Here is a 22,101-nt window from a genome sequence, read left to right as displayed (position 1 = left end):
AAGTATCCCAAAAAAAACACTCCCCAGAGACAAAAGGTCAGGAGGGGAAATAAGGGGTGCACTACCATACCCAAGTTTTCAGCTGGTCACGAGGAAAATATGGTAACTGGCATGAGTTTGGAAACTCAAGGCAGTGAAACAAGTGGATGCAAATTCATCTTGCTGTAATATCCGTAACTCATTATCCTATGTAATAATGGCCCTATTAACAAGGCTGGCAAATACATTAGTCTTGCTATCATATGTAAAAGGGCAGGCATCTGAACAAATGCATTCAAGATGTACTGAAAAGATATTTATTTTCAAGTTTGAATTACAATAGGCTATTACAGTAAATGAACATCTGGCACATTCTATTTATACATAGCACATAAGAGCAAATTCCATTAAAGAACAGCTTATTGGCTTGCACATTTCTAACATAATTGATTCCCATTAATATTAAACCATAACAAGTTCTAGAACCAATTCTAAAATGTTAAAGTATATTAAGCATTTAGAGTTAAGTTTACCAAGAAACTTGCCAAGGATAGTCTGCATCACAAATTTTTCTCAATTAGTCTGAATAGCAGAAAAGTTTATAGAATTGTGTTATGTACCTGAGAAATAAGGCACCATGCATAATATGTTTTATACAGCTATTTTTTGCCATAGGTAGCTGCTGTATATCTAGTTATCAAAACTGATTGCAATAGAAGACAGGATGGCACAGCTGCATGCTAATGACATTAAAAGTGTACAGTAGTCAAATGTTTCCATTTTACAAAGTAAGTGCAATTTGTCAATCTTATGCAGATATGCATTCTTTAAATTTTACTTGAGCGTTTATCTGTTCTAAACTAGGTTTAAATTGTGTTTTATGATAATTTCAGTTAAATGAATGGTCTAATGATAGACTATGAACATTACAAAGGCAAAGGATTATAAAGTAGCAAAAATTTATACTACACTTAAGACCATTGTGAGGTACTGCTCATATGAAACTTGTATCCAGCCATCCTGGTCAGTATCAAATCGTCTGAATACATCAGTCAGCCTCTGGAAAATAGAAAAACAGGCCTTTCATGAAGGTTTAATATTTAAATCAAGTGTTTGAACTTCATTGTCAAAGTCTTGTTTTTATTCCAGAGTCTGAACTTGCCCCAAAATATCTAAAAGTCAATAGTACAGCAAATGATAATCTGTTATCTGTTTGGATAATGATGATGATTTGGCACATGGCTCACCAGTTAATATTTCCTACACCTCCCTCTCCACTCACCAGTTCGCCACTAGGTCTGGTAACTGCACTTCCTTTTAACTTAACTAGTTCACTGAAAATTGTGTCTAGAAAATCTGAATTGGGCATCAAAGTCCCAAGTGTGCCAGATTAAAAAGTTTTACTGTATTATGATTTACTGAGTAAATCATTAAAATGCTCACTCCATCATGATTATCAAGTTAAATACCATTCAAGTCCACTATATCTTCCTCTCCTGAAGATGCTTACTCACCTCTGGGTATTAATTGCTCTCTGACCTTTCATCTCTAATGGCAAGACTGTATCAGATGATCACCAGTAAGATTTCAGCGAAGTCCAAATCCATTCCTCAACTAGTCATACAGCGCGGAGAGAGGACCCGGAACATATTTTATACTATTCCCGTTTTATGTGACCTCCTCTACATTGACACCAAATGCAAACTAGTTGAACATCTTGCCAAGCACCTGTGCTCAGTCCACCTTGGCTTCAGGAGCTCCTAGTTGTTGGCCATTTTAATTCCCATCTGACCTCTGTCCATGGCTTCCTCCACTACCAGGGTTAGGCTAAATGCAAACTGGAGGAACAGCACCTCAATTCCCCTGGGTAGTCTACAACTCAAAGGAGTGAACATTGAATTCTCCAATTTCAGGTAAACTGCTGCCCCCCCATCCCTTTTCTCTCTCCTCCTCCTGAGCTACCTAGTCCTTCCTACACCCACCCTATCTGCCCATTATCCACAGTCCTCCCACTGGGTCCCTCCCCCACTGATCCCATCTGCCCACCCCACCTTCTTTAGTTGATTCCACATTCCACCTTCTTCAACCCTTTGTTGCCTGCACCCATCACCTCCCAGCCTGTCACTATTCCCACTCTTCCCCTTTCCATCTGCCTATCAGCCCTCCTCACCTGGATCCAGCTATTGCTTCCCAGCTCTTACTCTACACCTTCCCCTTACCCCTTTATATTGGCCATCTCCCCTCTATCTTTCAGTCCAGATGGAAGGTCTCAACCCAAAATGTCAACTATCTATTTCCCTCCACAGATCCTGCCTGATCTACTGGGTTTCTCTAGTTTTTTTTTTGTTGTTTGTTTCTTCATTTTAACCTCCCTGCATTCCCATCAACTTCATCCCCTACTAAATTCTACCACACCTACATTATTTTTAAACTAGGTATAAGAGAAAATACAGAATATGCTGATAGGGTTAGGAAAAGTTGGACATGAACCATAAATACCAGTATTAGCCAATTTCTGGGCTGTATGCTTCCAGTTATATGATTCATTGAAGATATCATTGCAATACAAGGAATGATTTATACTCTGTACAATTGGCATACATGTGAGCAGCTTAACAATCTTGAGTAAATCACAAGGTAGTTTTGCCCCTATTTGCGTATGTTATTGCCAAGTACTTTTTCTGTAAGTGCTTTCATTTTTTCAGGACACATCCTACAAACCAGGCATTTATCATACTCACTATCACATTCTTCAATTAGCTTCCAAACAAATTAAGCAATTTAGGCTTATGAGAGAAATTTAGTAAATTATCTCAAACTTACCTGCAAGACAATGCAGCACTGAATAAAATCATCAAAGGCTACCTGCCCTCTTCCTTGTCGGTCAAATTTGCTTAGAAGAACATTGTAGAATTGATCTGACAGACGATACCCTAAAAAGAAATGTTTTTGAGTATGAGCATCTTAAGTTTATTTTGTGTATTGTGCAGGGTATCAAAGAAGCCACTACCTTTCAACTGATATCCAATTTCATATACACAAATCTGTTCTTTTGAGACTTAAATTGATATAAACTGAAATATTTCAAAACATCATATTCCATGGAGAGACTGAAGAGAGTTTACACTCAAAAGGATACCTGAACAAGTCCCATGCGACCCACTATTCTGTTTCAGAGCATCTTTGGTAAAATGCTAACTTGCACATTTTAAAGGGGATAGGACAGAAATAAGGGATGAAAATTGATTCTCAGTCTCATGTTGAATGCACAATTGATGTGTGTTTGGACATATCTGAAATCTGATTAGATTTCTACCCAATGTCTTTAAAAGAATAAGGTTAAGAACATCCAACCTACAGACACCCCTACATACAAATGAGCTTCCATAATATTAAATTCAGAATGCCAATGTACATTTGTTCCTACAGATAGCAGAACTAGTTCCCACTCTCTCCACTATTAGTAATTGTTCTTTATGATCAGCCTTGTGTTCTTGATGCCATTACAAAACTGAATGTATGGTTATGATAGTGATTTATATATTTTCTGACTTATGAAAAAAATTGATTATGAATGTGTGTATAAATGGAACCCATTTGTTGCCTGGGGACAGCCTGTGCAAACAAAACATGTTACTTATAGCAAACAGCAGCAATGTACTTTAGCCAGAAGTAATGATATTTTAAACCCAGTTTTGCATGCACAGATAAATATTACAACCATAAGACCTTGTGTGCATTAAAAAGAAAAATGGGCATTGACTTAAGACAACAGGTTACTAAAGAAAATGTTAACTTATGGAGACTCAACTTCAGATTGCTCATTGGGACAAACTAATCACGGAGGGTGCTGTACGGTGAAAATTCCAGCACAAGCCTCCAAAAATGACTATCAAGCTTCAAATATGTTGCATGAACTTCCTCTTAAAATGGAGTAGAAATGGTGCAGTGCTGGAACAGACTTCTCATGGACTCAGCAAGACAATGCAGACTGCTCAGATTTCACAGCTATTAGACAGTCCCACAGCTATTAGAAGAAATGGCTAATTTCATAAATGAATTTTTTTGTTAATTGTTAGTTCAAGTACAGACAAATTTTATTTTAATTTTAATTTATTTAAATTGCTTTTCAAATTGCTAAGTTTGTTTTAAAGTTTGTGTACATTAAAGACATTAACATTTAATCTCAGTGACTGTGGTACACCAGAGCAAGTCTCACTAGGTGTCACACTAATTCCAGGAGAGCAGCCAGCCATTTTCATTCAGACAGGCAAAGTGAAGGCAAGTGTGTGCTGGCGATTCAGTCACCAGAAGATCCAGTTCCTTCTACCCTTAGATTTTGAAAAGAACCACACAAAAAACAAACTATTTATTGCATTGCTCAAGTTAGAATTTCCCATTTTTCCAGCTTGTGGTCAATGAAACTTGCAACATAGGATACAAAAGGCTAACAGTTCTGGTTCCAGTTAACTATGTAAACTGGTTTATTATCATGACTTAAGGTCTACAGGTCCCTTAAAATAAATGTAGTTTCCAAAATCATGAATTATGAAGCAGTCACTTTAGTTGGAATAAATGAAGGGACATTTATCAGGCTCAAATTGCATGCATGTGTACAACCATGAAAACAATTATATGATTATAGCATACTTAGAAAAAATCAGTATTATACATCACAAAAAAAAACTCAGACCTAATAAATGCTTTTGAATAAAAATGTACAAGCATTTCATTCTCAGTTTTGCTCAATTTAAAACTTCATTGACTGACAACTTTGCAATTCATTTGAAGATCCCTTGGTTTCAGAATACTAAGCTAGACAAGGTTTTAATAAACTTGCATGTGATAGTCTTCCATTTCTGATTCCATTTCAAGCAATAGTTATTTGTTATTGCTCAAGCTATATTTAAGTAAATTACTTACCAAAACTTGTTAAAGCCTGTTTCAATTCATTCTTGTCAATGAAATTGGAATTATCTCTGTCATAAGTTCGAAAAATGTTCTGCCAGTCATTTATATACTTCCAAAGACCCACAAATTCATTGAAATCCACTCCTCCTCTATTATTCCGGTCAAACATTCCTGTGTTTACAAAAAAAGTAAAAAGATGTAATTTTGTAATGACAATCAACTTGGAGCAATAAAAATACAAGAAAAAGGAGTAAGTCACTTGGCTCTGAGCCTCCTCTGCCATGTAATAAGATCATGGCCGATCCCATCTTGGCCTCAGCATTGCTTCCCTGCTCCCTTCACATACAAGTTGTCCTGTTACGGACTCAGTGAATGTCCCTTTAAGATAGAGAGTGTGTGTGTGTGTATTTGTGTGTGGGGCGTGCTTACGTCAATAGAAGATAAAGGACGTAATGACACTGTTGAAGAAGAAGAAGAAGAAAGGAGAGAGAGAGAGAGAGAAGGGAGACACCAGCCTGCTAGTTTTCTCTATCGATGGATGAGAAACAATAACTGTATCTGCCACTGAAATCCATGTATGGAAGTTGGAAGTAATCTGGTGGAGTTCACTTTGTTGCTGACCTGTAGAAGGAAACAGGTATTTGTGTGGATGACCACGATTCGGATGCTTTTCGGGGTGAGGAAGTCACTACCGAGTAAACACTTAAGTGTCGTTTGGGTTCCATCGTGGAATATTTGGATTTCGTATTTATTCTCTCTCTGTTTCTCTACATCTACGTCTTATCTTCAGACAACGGTGGTCATTGAAGAAGCCCTTGCTCATGTTTCACCTTATGGCTTGTGGAACTGAACTTCAAGAACCATTCCTGAACTTGGAGTTTGGGACTTTGCCACACACACACACACACAGTTTAGTTTTGGGGTTAACGTTCAAGGTTTAACATTTTTGAATTCTAACATACTAACATTTTTACTTTTATTTTACGTATTATCATAAGTAGTGATTAATAAAATAGTTTTTAACACTGAATCATGCTCAGTGTGTTTCTTTTGTTGCTGGTTCATGACACCCCAGATTAATGCAAGGTTCTGTTCCTCATAAATCGAAAGAGCGGCCGCGAACTGAGTTCCCAAGAGGCAGAAGATGCCTGCAGCCCCACAGCAGCTGACAAATCCATACCACTGGTATCCCAAAACCTCCTTTGTATGTACAGACTGTACACAAGTCAGGCATTCGTAAACTGGGGAGGAATTATACTCAATTCTCCTACAATTCAAATGCACCTCATTCTCTGGCTTGACTATATTTAATGACTCTCCAACACTTTCAGGCAAAGAGTCACAACTCAAAGAATTTCCTCTTCACTTGTATCTTCTCAGCATTCACCCATCAATCCCCACAGAATCTTGCATTTCAATTAACATCACCTTTCATCAACCCCTTCATCCCAGGAATGAACCTGCACCACATATCCAAAAATGCACACGTCTTTCCTTAAATATGGAGACCAAATGTGTACCTAGTACTCCAGATAACATCTCATTAACACCATAATATTACATAAGAGGCAAGTCTCTGTGCTTGTATGAGATTTGGAGTGGGAGCTTTGAAAAGAGACAAGTCTCTGTGCTTTTGCTTGAGTTTCACCTTGCAGGAGTCTAAAGGAGGCACATTTGCAAATTGTTAACAGTTGATAGGCTAATTAACAGCAGCCAAGAAAAGGAAGGTAGGTATAAGCGGAGCAGCCATTGTTGGAATGGACCAGAGTTAGAGTGCAGTGCTTGAGGCTTTGGCTCAAGAGCAGAGGCTAAGGCAGGTCTCTGGTAAATTTCTTTCTCTCTTTGATATTTCCTTTACTGCCAGGCTAGAGTAGTTAGAAAGGCTCCAGAATCAGTGGGATGTGAGATGTGGGAGTTCTGGGAGACCTCCAGTCTCCCTGATAGCTACATCTGCACAAGGTGCATCCAGCTGCAGCTTACAGATTGTTAGGGAACAGGAGCTGCAGCTGGATGACCTTCGGCTCCTACAGAAGAACGAGGAGTTCATAGATAAGAGCTACAGGGAGGCAGTCACTCCTAAACTGCAGGAGGCAGGTAGTTAAGTGACTGATAGGAGAAGGAAGGAGAATAGGCAGGTAGTGCAGGGTACCCATGGCCATTCCCCTCAATAACAGGTATACCACTTTGGATACTGTTGGAGGGGATGACCTACCAGGGGAAAACAGAGCTTGATTGTGTGGCACAGAAGGGAAGGAGGGGAGGGGAGGGGAGGGGAGGGGTGGGGGCTGGAAGAGAAAAAGGAGAGTGATAGTGATAGGGGATTCAATAGTAAGGGGGGCAGACAGGAGATTCTGTGAACATGAAAGGGACTCCTGGATGGTATGTTGCCTCCCAGGTGCCAGGGTCAGCGATATCTTGGATCAGGTCCACAGCATTCTGAAGGGCAAGGGCGAACCGCCAAAGTCATGGTACATATTGGTACCAATGACATAGGTAGGAAGCTGAAAAGCAGGACCTCAAGGGTAGTAATCTCTGGATTGCTGCCTGTGCCATGCACCAGTGAGGGTAAGAATAGGTTGATTTGGCAGATGAATGTGTGGCTGAGGAGTTGGTGCAAGGGGCAGGGTTTCAGATTTGTGGATCATTGGGATTTCCTCTGGGGAAGGTACGACCTGTACAAAAGGGACAGGTTACACCTGAACTTGAGAGAACCCTTGCAGGCAGGTTTGCTAAAGCTGTTTGGGGGCGGGGGGGGGGGGGGGGGGGGGGGAGAGATGGGAACCTGAGCGATAAGTTAGGTGTTGGTGCATTTAATGTAAATGCAGAGTGTAGAAAGACTGATAAAGGATAGGCAGTCAGTTGGATGGGCTGAAGTCTGTCGACTTTAATGCGAGAAGTATCAGCAACAAGGGCATGAACTTAGAGCATGGGTAAGTACATGTAACTATGACATGGTGGCCATTACAAAGACTTGGCTGTCACAAGGGTAGGAATGACTGCGGGATATTCCAGAGTTTAGATGTTTCAAAAGGGACAGGAAAGGAGGTAAAAGAGTGGGGAAATGGCTTTGCTGATCAGGGACAGTATCTCAGCTGTAGAAAGGATGTCCTGGAGGGATCATCTACTGAGTCAGTGTGGGTGGAAGTCAGAAACAGGAAGGGAGCAATCACTATTGGGAGTATTCTACAGACCCCTCCAATAGCAGAGACACTGAGGACCAGAGCAGGAGGTAGATTTTGTAAAGATGCAAAAATAACAGGGTTGTTGTCATGGGTGATTTCAACTTCCCTAATATTGATTGGCACTTTCTTAGTGTAAAAGGGATAGACAGGCAAAGTTTTTTTTTAGGTGCATCCAGGAAGGATTCCTGACAGTATGTGGACAGGCCGACTGGAGGAAAGGCCATACTGGACCTGGTACTAGGCAATGAGCTTGATCAGGTTTCAGATCTCCCGGTAGGAGAGCATTTTGGAGACAGTGACCATAACTCCTTGACCTTTACCATAGCCTTGGAGGGATAGGAGCAGACGATATGGGAAAGTATTTAACTGGGGGGAGGGGGAATTATGATGCTATTAGGCAGGAACTTGGGAGCACAAATTGGGAACAGATGTTCTTGGGAAAGTGCACAACAGAAATGTGGAGGTTGTTTAGGGAGTACTTGCATGGGGTTAGAACCATAGAACACTACAGCACAGAAAACAGGCCATTCAGCCCTTCTAGCCTGTGCCAAAACGTTACTCCACTAGTCCCATTTACCTGCACCCAGTCCATAACCCTCCAGACCTCTCCTGTCCATGTATCTATCCAATTTATTCTTAAAACTTAGGAGTAAGCCCGCATTTACTACATCAGATGGCAGCCCGTTCCACACTCCCACCACTGAGTTAAGAAGTTCCCCCTAATGTTCCCCCAAAACCTTTCCCCTTTCACCCTAAAGCCATGTCCTCTCATACTTATCTCTCCTAATCTAGGTGGAAAGAGCCTACTCACATTTACTGTCTATGTCTCTCATAACTTTGTAAACCTCTATCAAATCTCCCCTCATTCTTCTACACTCCAAGGAATAAAGTCCTAACCTGCTCAATCTTTCCCTGTAACTTAACTCCTGCAGACCCAGTAACATTTAGTAAATCTCCTCTGCACTCTTTCAATCTTACTGATATCCTTCCTAGAGTTAGGTGACCAGAACTGCACACAATACTCCAAATTTGGCCTCACCAATGATTTATACAACCTCACCATAACATCCCAACTCCTATACTCAATACTTTGATTTTTACAATACTGTGACGTCACTTTCAGGGAATTATGTATCTGAACTCCCAGATCCCTTTGTTCCTCCGCACCCCTCAGTGCCCTACCATTTACTGTGGATGTCCTACCTTGATTTGTCCTTCCAAAATGCAACACCTCACACTTGTCTGCATTAAATTCCTTCTGACATTTTCTGGCCCATTTTTCCCAGTTGGTTCAGATCCCTCTGCAAGCTTTGAAAGCCTTCCTTGCTGTCCACTATGCCTTCAATCTTAGTGTCATCAGCAAACTTGCTGATCCAATTTACCACATTATCATCTGGTTCTGGATAGGTTTGTCCCACTGGGGCAGGGCAAGGATGGTAGAGTGAAGGAATCATGGTTGACAAGAGACAGAGAATATCTTGTCAAGACGAAGAAAGAAGCTTACCAAAGGTTTAGAAAGCAAGGATCAGACAGGGCTCTGGTGAGTTACAAGGTAGCCAGGAGGGACCTTAAGAATGGACTCTGGAGAGCTAGAAGGGGGCATGAGAAGGCCTTGGCGAGTAGGATTAAGGAAAACCCCAAAGCATTCTACACATATGTAGAGAATTGAGGATGACTAGAGCAAGGGTAGGACCGATCAGGGATAAAAGAGGAAACATGTGCCTGGAGTCGGAAGAGGTAGGGGTGGTCCTTGATGAATACTTTGCTTCTGTATTCACCAGTGAGAGAGACCTTTATATTTGTGAGGATGACGTTCAACAGGCTGATATGCTAGAGCATGTTGATGTAAAGAAAGAGGATGTACCGGAACTATTGAAAAACATTAGGATAGATAAGTCGCCAGGGCCAGATGTGATATATCTAAGGTTATTATGGGAAGGGAAGAGATTGCTGTATGTTTGGCGATTATCTTTGCATCCTCAGTGGCCACAGGAGTAGTGCCAGATGATTGGAATGTAGCAAATGTTGTTCCTTTGTTCAAGAAAAGGAGTAGTGATAACCCTGGGAATTACAGACCAGTGAGTCTTACTTCAGTGGTGGACAAATACTGGAGAAGATTCTTAGAGATAAGATTTATGGGCATTTGGAGATGCATAGGCTGATTAGGGACAGTCAGCATTGCTTTGAGGGGCAGGTGAGGCACAAGCCTGATTGAATTCTTCAAGGATGTGACAAAGCACACTGACGAAGGTAGAGCCGTGGATGTGGTGTACATGGATTTTAGCAAGGCACTTGAGAAGGTTCCTCAGAAGGCTCATTCAGAAAGTCAGGAGCATGGGTCCAGGGAAACGTGGCTGTGTGGATTCAGAATTGGCTTGCCCATAGAAGACAGAGGGTGGTTGTAGATGGAGCGTATTCTGCCTGGAGGTCAGTGACCAGTGGTGTTCCACAGGGATCCATTCTGGGACCCTTACTCTTTTTTTATATAAATGACTTGGATGAGGATGTGGAAGGGTGGGTTAGTAAGTTTCCAGATGACACAAAGGTTGGTGGTGTTGCAGATAGTGTAGAAGGTTGCTGTAGATTGCAACAGGACATTGATAGGATGCAAAGCTGAGCTGAGAAGTGGCAGATGGAGTTCAACCGAGAAAAATGTGAAGTGATACACTTTGGAAGATCAAATTTGAAGGCAGAATACAAGGTTAATGGCAGGACTCTTAGCAGTGTGGAGGAACAGAGGGATCTTGGGGTCCACATCCATAGATCCCTCAAGGTTGTTGCACAGGTCGATAGGGTTGTTAAGAAGGCATATGGCATGTTGCCTTCATTGGTTGAAGTATTGAGTTCAAAAGCCACGAAGTAACATTGCAGCTCTATAGAACTCTGGCTAGACCACACTTTATATTGTGTTCAGTTTTGGTTGCCTCATTATAGGAAGGATGTGGAAGCTTTAGAGAGGGTGCAGATGAGATTTACCAGGACGCTGCCTGGATTGGAGAGCATGTCTTATGAGGATAGGTTGAGTCAGCTAAGGCTTTTGACTTCGGAGAAAAGGAGGATGAGAGGTAACTTGGAGGTGTACATGATAAGCATAGATTGAGTGGACAGTCAGAGGCTTTTTCCCCAGGGCGAAAACAGCTAACACGAGAGGTCATAATTTTAAGGTGATTGGAGGAAGTTATTGGGGTGGGGGGGGGGGAGAGAGAAACATTAGAGGTAAATGTGTTTTAAACAGAGTGGTGGCTGAGTGGAACGCACTGCCGGCAGAGGTGGTGGAGGCAGATACATTAGGGACATGCAAGAGAGAGACTCTTAGATAGGCACGTAAATGATAGAAAAATGGGGGGCTATGTTGGAAGGAAGGGTTAGATAGATCTTAGAGCAGGATAAAATGTCAGCACAACATCATGGGCCAAAGGGCCTGTACTGTGCAGTAGTGTCCTATGATCCAAAAACTTATAATAAACTTCTATTTTATTGCGAGTATAGAGTGTAAAAGATAACATTCCATAAGCCTGCATTACTTGCTCTTCCTGCATTCCACCCCTTTGTGTTTCATGTATTAGAACTCCAAGATCCCTTTGTACTGCAACATTTTGTATCTCACACTATTTAAATAATAAATTGCTTTTACATTCTTCTATGGTGGATAATCTCACATTTTTCCCCACATTATACTCCATTTGACCACCTTCTTGCCCACCCACTTAATCTATCTACATCCCTTTGCAGGCCATGTCCTCAACTTGTTAATACACCCATCTTTGTATTATCAGCAAATTTGGCTAGGGTACACAGTCCCTTCATCCAAATCATGAATATGGACTGTAAACAGTTGAGGCCCCACTACTTATGATTGCCAATTCAAAAATAACCCATTTATCCCAATGTCAGCAGGGTGGTGCAGATAGCAGAGCTGTAGTCTCACAGCTCCAGCAACCCAGGTTCAATTGTCATCTCTAGCACTGTATGTGCAGAGTTTGCACATTCTCCCTGTGACTGCATGGGTTTCCTCTGCACACTTTGGTCTCCACCCATATCCCAAAGACTGTGGGTTGTAAGTTAATTGGCCCTTGTGAACAGCCTCTAGTGTGTAGATAAGTGTTGGGCTCTGTAGGAAGGGGTAGTTGATGGGAACATGGGAAGAATAAAAACAGTTAGGATAGGATTAAAATAAAAATGGGTGTTTGATGGTTGGCATGAAGTCACCTGTTGGTTCCATGCTGTATCTATTATGCTATGAATGTTTTCTGTTAGTTGTGCAATTCCGCATCCATGCCAATATATGCCCCCATCCCATGCACTCTCGTATTGTGCAGTAATCTTTTATGTGACGTGATATAAAATACCTTCTAGAAATCCAGATACATCACACCTACTGGTTCTCTGATCTGCCCCATTTATTACATCTGCAAAGAATGGTAGCAAATTTATCAAATGGAATTACTCTTACATAAAACCATTTTGATTCTACTTGGCAATCTTATTATTTTCTTAATATCCTACTATTACCTCCTTAAATGGATTCCAGTGCTAAAGGACCCGTTTTCCCGCTTTCTAACTCCTACTTATTTTGAATAGAGGCACTACATTTTCAGGTTCTCTAATTCTTCAGGACTTCTCCAGAATTTTTGATAAGCTGCAACAGATACATTCACTATATTTTGCCAGCCACTTCCCCAAGACCCTATGATCAGAGGACTCGTTGGCCTTTATCCTCATTAATTTGCCCATTAGTTTTTTTTTCTCTATTGATAGAGATCACTCTTAATCCCTCTTCCCAGTAAAATCATGATTATTAGGATGTTTTCAGAGCCCTGTTGGTTTACTTCATTTTTCCCAGATATTCACCAATGCACTAATTGAAATCAAGGTAAACAAGAATATGATCTTTCACCACAAAAACAAACTATTGTGAAATCTGCCAAACAGGAAACATTGCATTTTTCCATACAAGCCATGTACCCAGTCAGAACTCGATTGAGGATTGTCTAAACAAAATCACTTTAACCTTCTACAATTAGTGAAAGAGAAATTTTCTGGCTGTTGGATTTGACCCCATGTAAAAGAAATTTGCTGATAGTATCCAGCTCCAGTCAATTATCAAAAGCACAATGAGAACTTAGTATCAGCATTATAGCCATTAAAGACCAGGTTTCAACTCAACTGCCAAATTCTACTCCTCACTCAGATCTTCCTCTTCTCCCACAGCACTTGTCATTACTGTTTCAGGCATTGAGAAGTTATGATAAATTTACATCAGTAACAGAATCACAAAACCAGATTCAATAATTGCAAAAATGAACATTTCTTATGCACCATCTCTGTAAAGACAGCCTCTGGTATGTCCATTGGTTGTCTGGCTGATATGTTATATAGGAATCATTCATCATAGTATTGAATCAATGAAACAAAATATAATTGATAGTCACATAATGAGTTTCTACCAAGATAATCTTTTACTCCCAGTTTCCTATCCACATAATTATTTCTACAGAGAACTTCCAATTTACAATTTCAACTATTGGTCAACTACCAGTCTTCATAACTACTGATCTCTTGGGTTTAATGTACCTCTTTCCTTCATGTAAACCTTTGTATTTCTTTCTTGAATTTAATGCAAAAATTTCCATGCAGCCTTTAAAACCAGCTAATTAAATGTCAAGTACTTTTTTATTTAAAATTACTGATTTCTTGCCAATATATCAAATGGAATGAATAGATGCCTTACCTACGATGGCCCGAACGGTCTTCGGATTGAAAGGCCGTCCACGTCCCTGAATAAATACAAATATTGAATCATTTTTTGGGCAGATATAATTACCTATTCTTTTCCTTAATTACATATCAACTGCAACTGAGAAAATAGCCAACATTTTGCCAGGGTGGACTAGGAAGATGCCCTTGAAATTATGTTTCTTTTCATGCCATTTCAGATTCCTCCCACTATTACATCTGTCCTTGACAATGCACATGCTATGTCCTGCATTGTTTAGCCTCATGGAAAAGTAAAGTTCAAAAGATGATCATCTTATTTGTATTTTCATTTTGCATGGGCTGAACTGATTAGTTCTTCATTTCCTTAAACTTCTGTCAAGCTTTACTGCATCACATAGGTCAAAGATGAAATATCAGTGTGTGAATGAGACAAGGAATTTAAGTGGCAGATGATAGCAATTCCTAATCTATCCAGCCACTCTCCCTGGATTCACCAAATTTCTGACTTTTGAATTGAGCTCTGCAATTTATCTCTGCATTTCCTGCAAGCTTTACCCAAATTAAATGTATCCAATTTGCAAATGAAGTAGATTGAAACTACATCTACTAGTTCAATTTAATCTGTGGGATCTTGTTATACCAAATTAATTGCTGGTTGCCTACATGGGATGACTTCACTTGTAAGCAATTCATTGGCTGCAAAGCACGATGGAATATATCAAGAATGTAAAACGCAAGTTCTTCCTATCATTCATTCCCTCAAATTTTAATGTTATATTTTTAACATAATTTCTTCAGAAAAATTCTTGGTAATTAAAGCTAAACAAGAAACCCTAGTGAAAACCAGATCAATTGTATTATGAATATTCATGTTCCCCAAGGTTTGCACACAGGTGGAAAGGTAACTATTCCTAGAAATGTTGGAAGATCAATTTCAGTTCCACATACTTTTATTTAAAATTACTTTTCACTTACCTCACATACCCATCTTAAATTACATTGTTTAAATACCATATAATCACCATATTTTTAAAAAGCTTTCATTCCTCCCCCCCCACCACAGAACACTGCAAAATGCAGTCTGTGTGCTGACTTACCATTGGATAAAGCTTGTTGGAGCTCACTTTCAGATATAACCCCACTTCGATCCTTATCGACCCTAAAAGCAGCACAAGATATGAATAAAACTCAGAAATGGTTTTCAATAAGGAAACTGTAGCATCATCTCATAATTACCATTTGTTTTTAAGAACGCCACACCCTTTCTTCAGCAAGACACCATTGGTTCAGACAATATGACCAGTGAGCTTCCTTTGCTCAATGGTCACATGCTACTTGGAGCAGATCATCTAAGGTAACCAACATGCATTGTGGGGAAGCTAACCCTGGCCTTTCCCACAATTATTCTGAATTATTTTTGCTTTTAAACCCATGGTTCTTAGACATCTATGTTCAAATATTCCAGATAGAAATACCAACATTAAAACCCTTAGTTTAAGAATTTGCACTGATTGGTCAATTTCTTGTTTCAGTTGAACTCATTCAAAAGCATCTGACTGTCAATATAGTACCTGGATCAGGTCCCCAAATACTGATGGTCTCAAATAATGTTATTCAGCAATCAATGGTTCACCATGATATCACTATATCCCATCTTTCTCAGCATCTCACAGAGACAGAAAACTCACACTGAGAAAGTCCCCATTCCCAGGGTCTCCTTCTCCAATACCTACATTCTGTATCTTGGCAACTAATGACATCACAGCACCGCTCTAAGCATCCCTTTCCCATTCCTGAGGCAGAGCTCTTCAATTATTTCAGGTGTGTCAATTCACATTGACACTATCGAGATGGCTGGTAATAGATGCTATCCACCAAAACACAAGCTGGGTGCTACCACCAAGATATTGAGCTCTCCAGAAATAGCAGCAAAACAGAGGACCTCACCATGAATTGATAAGAGATGGATTTGAAGATAGGCTTGTCTGCCCTTCCTCTGATAAGAAAAACACTTATATACTGGCAGTTACAAAAAGGAAAAATATGCCCAAATGAGTTTGACACTGCAAAAGGCGCCAATGTGACCAAAGTACAGTTCCCACAAATATGTGGTATGTCTTTATTCACAACAGATTCAATGAAATGGAGATGGTGAGCTTTGAAATGCTGCAGAACTAGTTTGGGATTCCCAACACTAAATTACAATTTTATTGAAAGTTATAACAAATTTTTAAGATAATTTTCAGCCTCAGTAAGTTTCAATAATTATTTAGAGTGAAAAAAAACAAACTGCAGGAGGAACTCAGCAGGCCAGGCAGCATCTGTAGCAGGAAATGGACAATCGACGTTTCGGGGTGAGACTCTTCATCTGGACCGACATCCAGATTCCAGCATCTGCAGTCTCTTGTGTTTCCATTTAATATTCAAAGTTGCATACTGAGTAATTTGAGTGTTTTATGCCTGATTGAACAATTTTGTTGTTACTGGTCAGCTAGAATGTGCATGCCCTCTTTAGAAGTGAAGTACACCCACCATTATTGGGAATGTTAATAAACAATCAACTGGCCCTTCAGAGCCCTCTCCTGTGATGTCAGTGTATTAGGTGGGGGATTCTGCCAAAGCTTCCCAAGAAACGTGACCACGTTCCCAGCCTCCTTCCATTTAAGACGTGGTATCAGTGTAGAGCTGAGCTCTATGTGAAAGTTGCAATGCCTGAAAGTCCTCAATACAAAGGATTTCCAGGCATGGCAACAAATGCCTTGATACAAAGCAGTGGCATGCTCCAAAAGTAAAACAGCAGCAACTTGTCACCAGTTGGGCCAGTGAGTTAAGAGGCCTCCAATTTACAAAGATCATTAGAATGAATATTGGTGTGGATATGAGGGAGAATCTCAGCAAGACATCTCCCTCTCACCACTAAAATATGTTTAAGGTTTCCAGAGCTGCGATTCAAGTACAGGAGGAGGCACTTCTACCAGTGCCTTTTAATGCTTTTTCCTTGAAAGGTTTTAGTTACATCTTCGTCTTTTGTTATCTGCCGGAAGTCCGTGCTGAGTTGGTGGGTGAATGGGAGAATACAAGAGCATGGATGAGAATTCCAGCAGTTGAGCTGGTTTGAATCAGATCAGTGCATCACTGCTTGTAAATGAAACAAAATTCCCCAGAACATCAATCTTAATAACTAGCTCTCTGCAGTACAGTAAATTAAAACCACTTATGTGCACACCACAAGTAATGCTGTATCCCAACTAATAGTGATGGCTACATTGAAATTGCAGTTCCAGAGGCATAATGGAAATTTATTCCAGATAATATCCTCAGCTACCACTGAAATGCTCATCCATGCCTTTGTTAATTTTAGATTTGACTATTTCAAGATGCTCCTAGCTGTTCTTCCCTGTTCAATTGTCCATACATGGAAATGCAAAACTGTCCTGCCCATAAGTAACACACATTACCCCAACTGTACATCCTGCATGGTTCAGAGTTAAAATTCCCACCTTTGCTTTCAAAATTTTCCATAGTCTTGCATCTCCCAAAAAGTAATCCACTCTTGTCCTTTAACCTTCAGACAGGTACATTCATCTAATTCAGGCATCATGATGACCTTAGTCTGCTCATGCCACCATTAGCAATTATGCATTCAAATGCTGTGGCCCTCTCTAGAACTCTCCTCCTCCACTCCTTAACATCTTTAAGACTTTCCCTAACACCCTTGGCAGGGAAAATGCTAGAATCTAATAAGAAATTGGTAGCAGGGCATTTGGAAAATGATAGGATTCAGTCATCAACAAAACTAAAGAGCTGGTCATTGACTTCAGGAAAGGGGGTGGTGTACATGCACCCATCTACATCAATGGTGCTGAGGTCGAGAGGGTTGAGAGCTTCAAGTTCCTGGGAGTGAACATCACCAACCTGTCCTGGTCAAATCACGTAGATGCCACGGCCAAGAAAGCTCACCAGCACCTCTACTTCCTCAGAAGGCTAAAGAAATTTGGTTTGTCCCCTTTGACTCTCACCAACTTTTACCAATGCACCAGAGTTGTGGACACAGCCCAGCGCATCACGGAGACCAGCCTCCCCTCCTTGGACTCTGTCTTTACCTCTCATTGTCTTGCTGTAGCAGCCAGCATAATCAAAGACCCCACCCACCCGGGACATTCTCTCTTCTCCCATCGGGTAGTAGAAACAGGAGCTTGAAGGCACGTACCACCAGACTTAAGGACAGCTTCTACCCCACCGTGATAAGACTATTGAACGGTTCCCTTCTACAATGAGATGGACTATGACCTCACGATCTACCTTGTTGTGACCTTGCACCTTATTGCACTGCACTTTCTCTGTAGCTGTGACACTCTATACTATTATTGTTTTTTTTTTACCTGTACTACCTCAATGCACTCTGTACTAACTCAATGTAACTGCACTGTGTAATGAATTGACCTTAACGATCGGTTTGTAAGACAAGCTTTTCACTGTACCTCAGTACAAGTGACAATAATAAACCAATACCAATCATAGATTTATGAACAAATTCCCAAGCACTATTTTGAGGTTGTAACTAGCAGAGATAAAATGGGAAACCAAAGGATGTAGCATATTTGGACTCGTGGAAGGCCTTCAATAAGATACCACACAGGAGGTTACCAAACAAAATTAGAGCACATGGGATTGGGGGATAACAATGGATTGAACACTAGTTAATGGACAGAAAGCAGTAGGAATAAATAACTTGTATTTAGATTGGTAAATTATGAATAGTGGAGCATTGTAGGCATTAGGGTTGGGGCCACAATTGTTCAAAATCTACATGATTTGGATGAAAGGGTCAAGTGAAGTACATTAATGTTTGCTGACAAGACCAAGCTGGGTGGCAGTGTGGGTTGTGAAGAGGATGCAAAAAAAAAAGGCTTCAAGGGGATAGATAGGTTAAGTGAATGGGCAAGAACATGGCAGATGGAATATACACACAAAAAAAATGAAAGGTTATACACTTTGATGAGAAAAGGTAAAGACAATCTAATCTGCCAGAAGACAATGCAACAACATCATCTTAGGAGTTTCAATGTTTTCCTGACAGCTCCTGAAGTCCACTGAAATGTTTTCATTTGCTATCAGTGCTTTTGTGCCATTTATTCTACCAGCCTCCAGCAAAAGTAAACCTCCACTCTAGGCTGGAGTAAAACTCAGGATTTCATAATTAAATGAATCAATATGACACTTATTCCACTGTACCCCAAATGAAACTATTTTCAACATCCACACATTTAAAACCCACAACTTTGCACCAAGACAACTCCTAATACATTAGTGGAAAATTAGCAATGTGCAATCTAAAGGTTAATCCTAACAAGTAACATTGCTTAGCAACTCCAGACAATACTACTCATGCATCAAACAAAAATACAATACTTAAAATCTGCAACTGTTAATTAAGGCAAAAAAGCTGACAAACTACAGTATTTAATATCAAACATGTAGAAATTCTGTAATTGCCAAAGAATCCAATGCAATTTTTTTGGGATCCAAACCCAAGGCAGAATGATCAAATAGACACAAAAGTACTTAAAAGTACAACTGGCAGACAAAAACCTTCAAAGTCTGAAAAACTAAACTACAGCACGCAAAATCTAAAAATATTTTTCCTAAGTAAGCATTCGCAAATCTTTTCCCCCCACTCAAGCTCATATTTTCCATATTTGTAACTTTAAATATGCCTACTTGCTGAACTAAGTTTTGCAGCCAGTAGTCCACCCAACAACCCCAACTGTTTGTATCTTGATTAAGTCCAGAACTATATAATGAAACCATTTATAACATTTTCCATTCCTGATTTTAGCCATTAGCAAAGATTCTGGGACGTTTTAATCCTAAATCTAGGGCTATAACCAACTTCTCTTGCATTACTTGAAAGTTGTATCAATTTTTGCTCCACCCACAGAAGGAACCCAGTTTCTCCTTAAAACATAGGAGGCCATTTGCCCTATTGCACTTCTACTCTCCTGCTGATTTCCTCTGTAATTACACCATCAGTAGGCCTCTTCTTGACTTGTCTGAAGTCACTGGAATGCAGGAATAATGCAAATAAGCCTTCAAACTAATCTACCAGAACACAATACAATAAAATCACCTCAAATGTTTTAATGTTTTCCTGCCAGCTCCTGAAAAGGTCTACTGATGCTTGCTGCCCTTCGAGGTCTCAGCCAAAAAACTCAGTCCTCTCTTGGAAAAGCAGAAAAATGAGTTTTGATATAGAATTTTTACTTTAAGGGCAGAATTAATGCCTGCAAACCATGTTAAAACAGTAAACACTGGAAGTGAGAAGGAAGACAATTTCCCTAGAAAGACTAATGTCAACGGCATGCTCCCCATTCACCTATCTTAGCTTGGATCCACTTTCAAATTACACCACCACACAATATTTTACATTTATACAAAATCTATCAAACTATATTCCATGCAATTACATTACAGATAACTACCTCACTCTTCCTCAGAATTTAAGTTTTGCTAATGAATTGCCAATGCATCATCTCTTTATTCTGGAAAATTTCAGAATTCACTGAATCAAAATCATATCCTAGGTAAGGAAACCTAATCTTTCATGATCGGCACTGCTATATTTTACATCTCTATTTGCCTTCACAAGAAGCAAAAACATTGCTATAACAAATCAGTGGATTTCACCATAAAATGCTTTTTAAATGTAATTTTATATAAGCAATAAGCTAAAAAGATTTGTAACTGATTAGAACAAATGAAAGGTCACCATCCTGAAAGATTTCCCGATTCTCTCTCCATACATACTGCCTGACACTGAGCATTTCCTATCTTTATTTCATATTTCCAGCATCTGCAGTTTATTTGCCCTCAGAACCTAGACGAGGGCAGCGTGAATAGAGAGAGCAGCTACGAACAGGGCAGTAACCCCACGAAATCCAGAACCCTGATACCATTACATCCAACTCTAAATTCATGTTGTGACTCATGGCATTCTTTATTACTATTTTCAATTCCTTCAATTGATCTTTCTCTATGCTGTTCACCCACTCACTTATCAATGGTTCTCTGGATTTACAACCTAGAAAGATGCAACATAGGGGGAGGTACATCACAGGAACTGACCCTTCAGCCCACGATGTTGTGCCGAACTAATTAAATCAGTAATCAAATGCCCAACTAAACTAATACCTGCTGCCTACTCAATGTCCATATCCCTCCATTTCCTGCACATTCATCTGCCTATCTAAGAGCCTCTTGAACGCCTCTACCGTATTTGCTTCCACCACCACCTCTGGCAGCACATTCCAGATCCCACCCATATAAAAATAACCCGAACAATTTAGACATTCACAAGTAAACGGCAGTCTTTGTGAATAAGACCCAATCATGCATCAATTCCTCTTCAGGCCCATTGTGCCCACCTTTCTGCCCCACACCCAATGACCCTATCGAGTGTCACTCCTGCCTCATCCTCCCTTTCCCCAGTACCTTACCATCCCACCTCCTCCCCAGTGCCCCGCCACCCCAACCCCCTCCTTCCCCTCCATCCAGTTCCCCCACTTAATCCCCAAATTACGCACCTCCTCTCACGCCCCACCTCCTCCCTTATGTCCCGCTGTCCCACTCCTTCCCCCAGCCACCCCCACCTCCTCCCTCCAATGCCCCCACTTACTCCACAAATTACCCGCCTCCTCTCACCCCCCACCTCCTCCCGTCCCCACGCCTCCTCTCACCCCTCCTCCTCCCCCTGTCCCCCGCCTCCTCTCTTATGTCCCATTCCTTCCCCCAGCTGCCCGCACCTCCTCCCTCCAGTGCCCCGCTATTCCACCTTCTCCTCCTCGGTCTCCCTGCCGCCGCCACTTGCTCTCCGGTGCTCCGCCGCTCGTCCTCCTCACTGCCTCCACCACCTCCTCCTCGCCCCCCCCTCCGGTGCCCCGCCGCGCCACCACCTCCTTCTCCTCCTCCCCCCCCCCCCCCTCCGGTGCCTCCGCCACTCCACTACCTCCTCCCCAGTGCCACCGATGACCCCGCCACCCCCTCCGGTGCCCCCTCCTCCCGCGGGAGGGGTGTTCCCGCACCTCTGGAAGACGCCCCAGAGGAAGGCCTGGTCGCAGCCGCCGTTGTGCTGCGGCGGCCGGTATTGATAGGCCATCGCGCGCTGCCGCCGGCTCGATCCCTGGCTACAGGCTCCGCTCGCGCCGCCGGCTCGATCCCTGGCTACAGGCTCCGCTCGCGCCGCGTCCAGCACGAGCACTTCCGCCAGCCACCCAGCCCACGCGCCATCACGTGGAGCGCCAGCCGTTGGCCG

General features: G+C 41.2%; 1 protein-coding gene across 1 annotated transcript; it reads right to left on the bottom strand.

The window, feature by feature from the left end:
• Window positions 1-273: 273 nt before the first annotated feature.
• pdcd6 (programmed cell death 6) lies at window positions 274-22,093 on the bottom strand. Its single transcript, XM_052017096.1, is given in 7 exon segments — window positions 274-1,038; window positions 2,803-2,912; window positions 4,903-5,061; window positions 13,804-13,837; window positions 13,839-13,849; window positions 14,888-14,949; window positions 21,872-22,093. Coding segments are annotated over 7 exon segments (549 nt in total). The 5' UTR covers window positions 21,946-22,093; the 3' UTR covers window positions 274-939.
• Window positions 22,094-22,101: the final 8 nt, after the last annotated feature.

Source organism: Pristis pectinata, chromosome 5 (assembly GCF_009764475.1).
Source record: "Pristis pectinata isolate sPriPec2 chromosome 5, sPriPec2.1.pri, whole genome shotgun sequence".
Classification (NCBI taxonomy): Eukaryota; Metazoa; Chordata; class Chondrichthyes; order Rhinopristiformes; family Pristidae; genus Pristis; species Pristis pectinata.
This window is presented reverse-complemented; position numbering and strand designations above follow the sequence as displayed.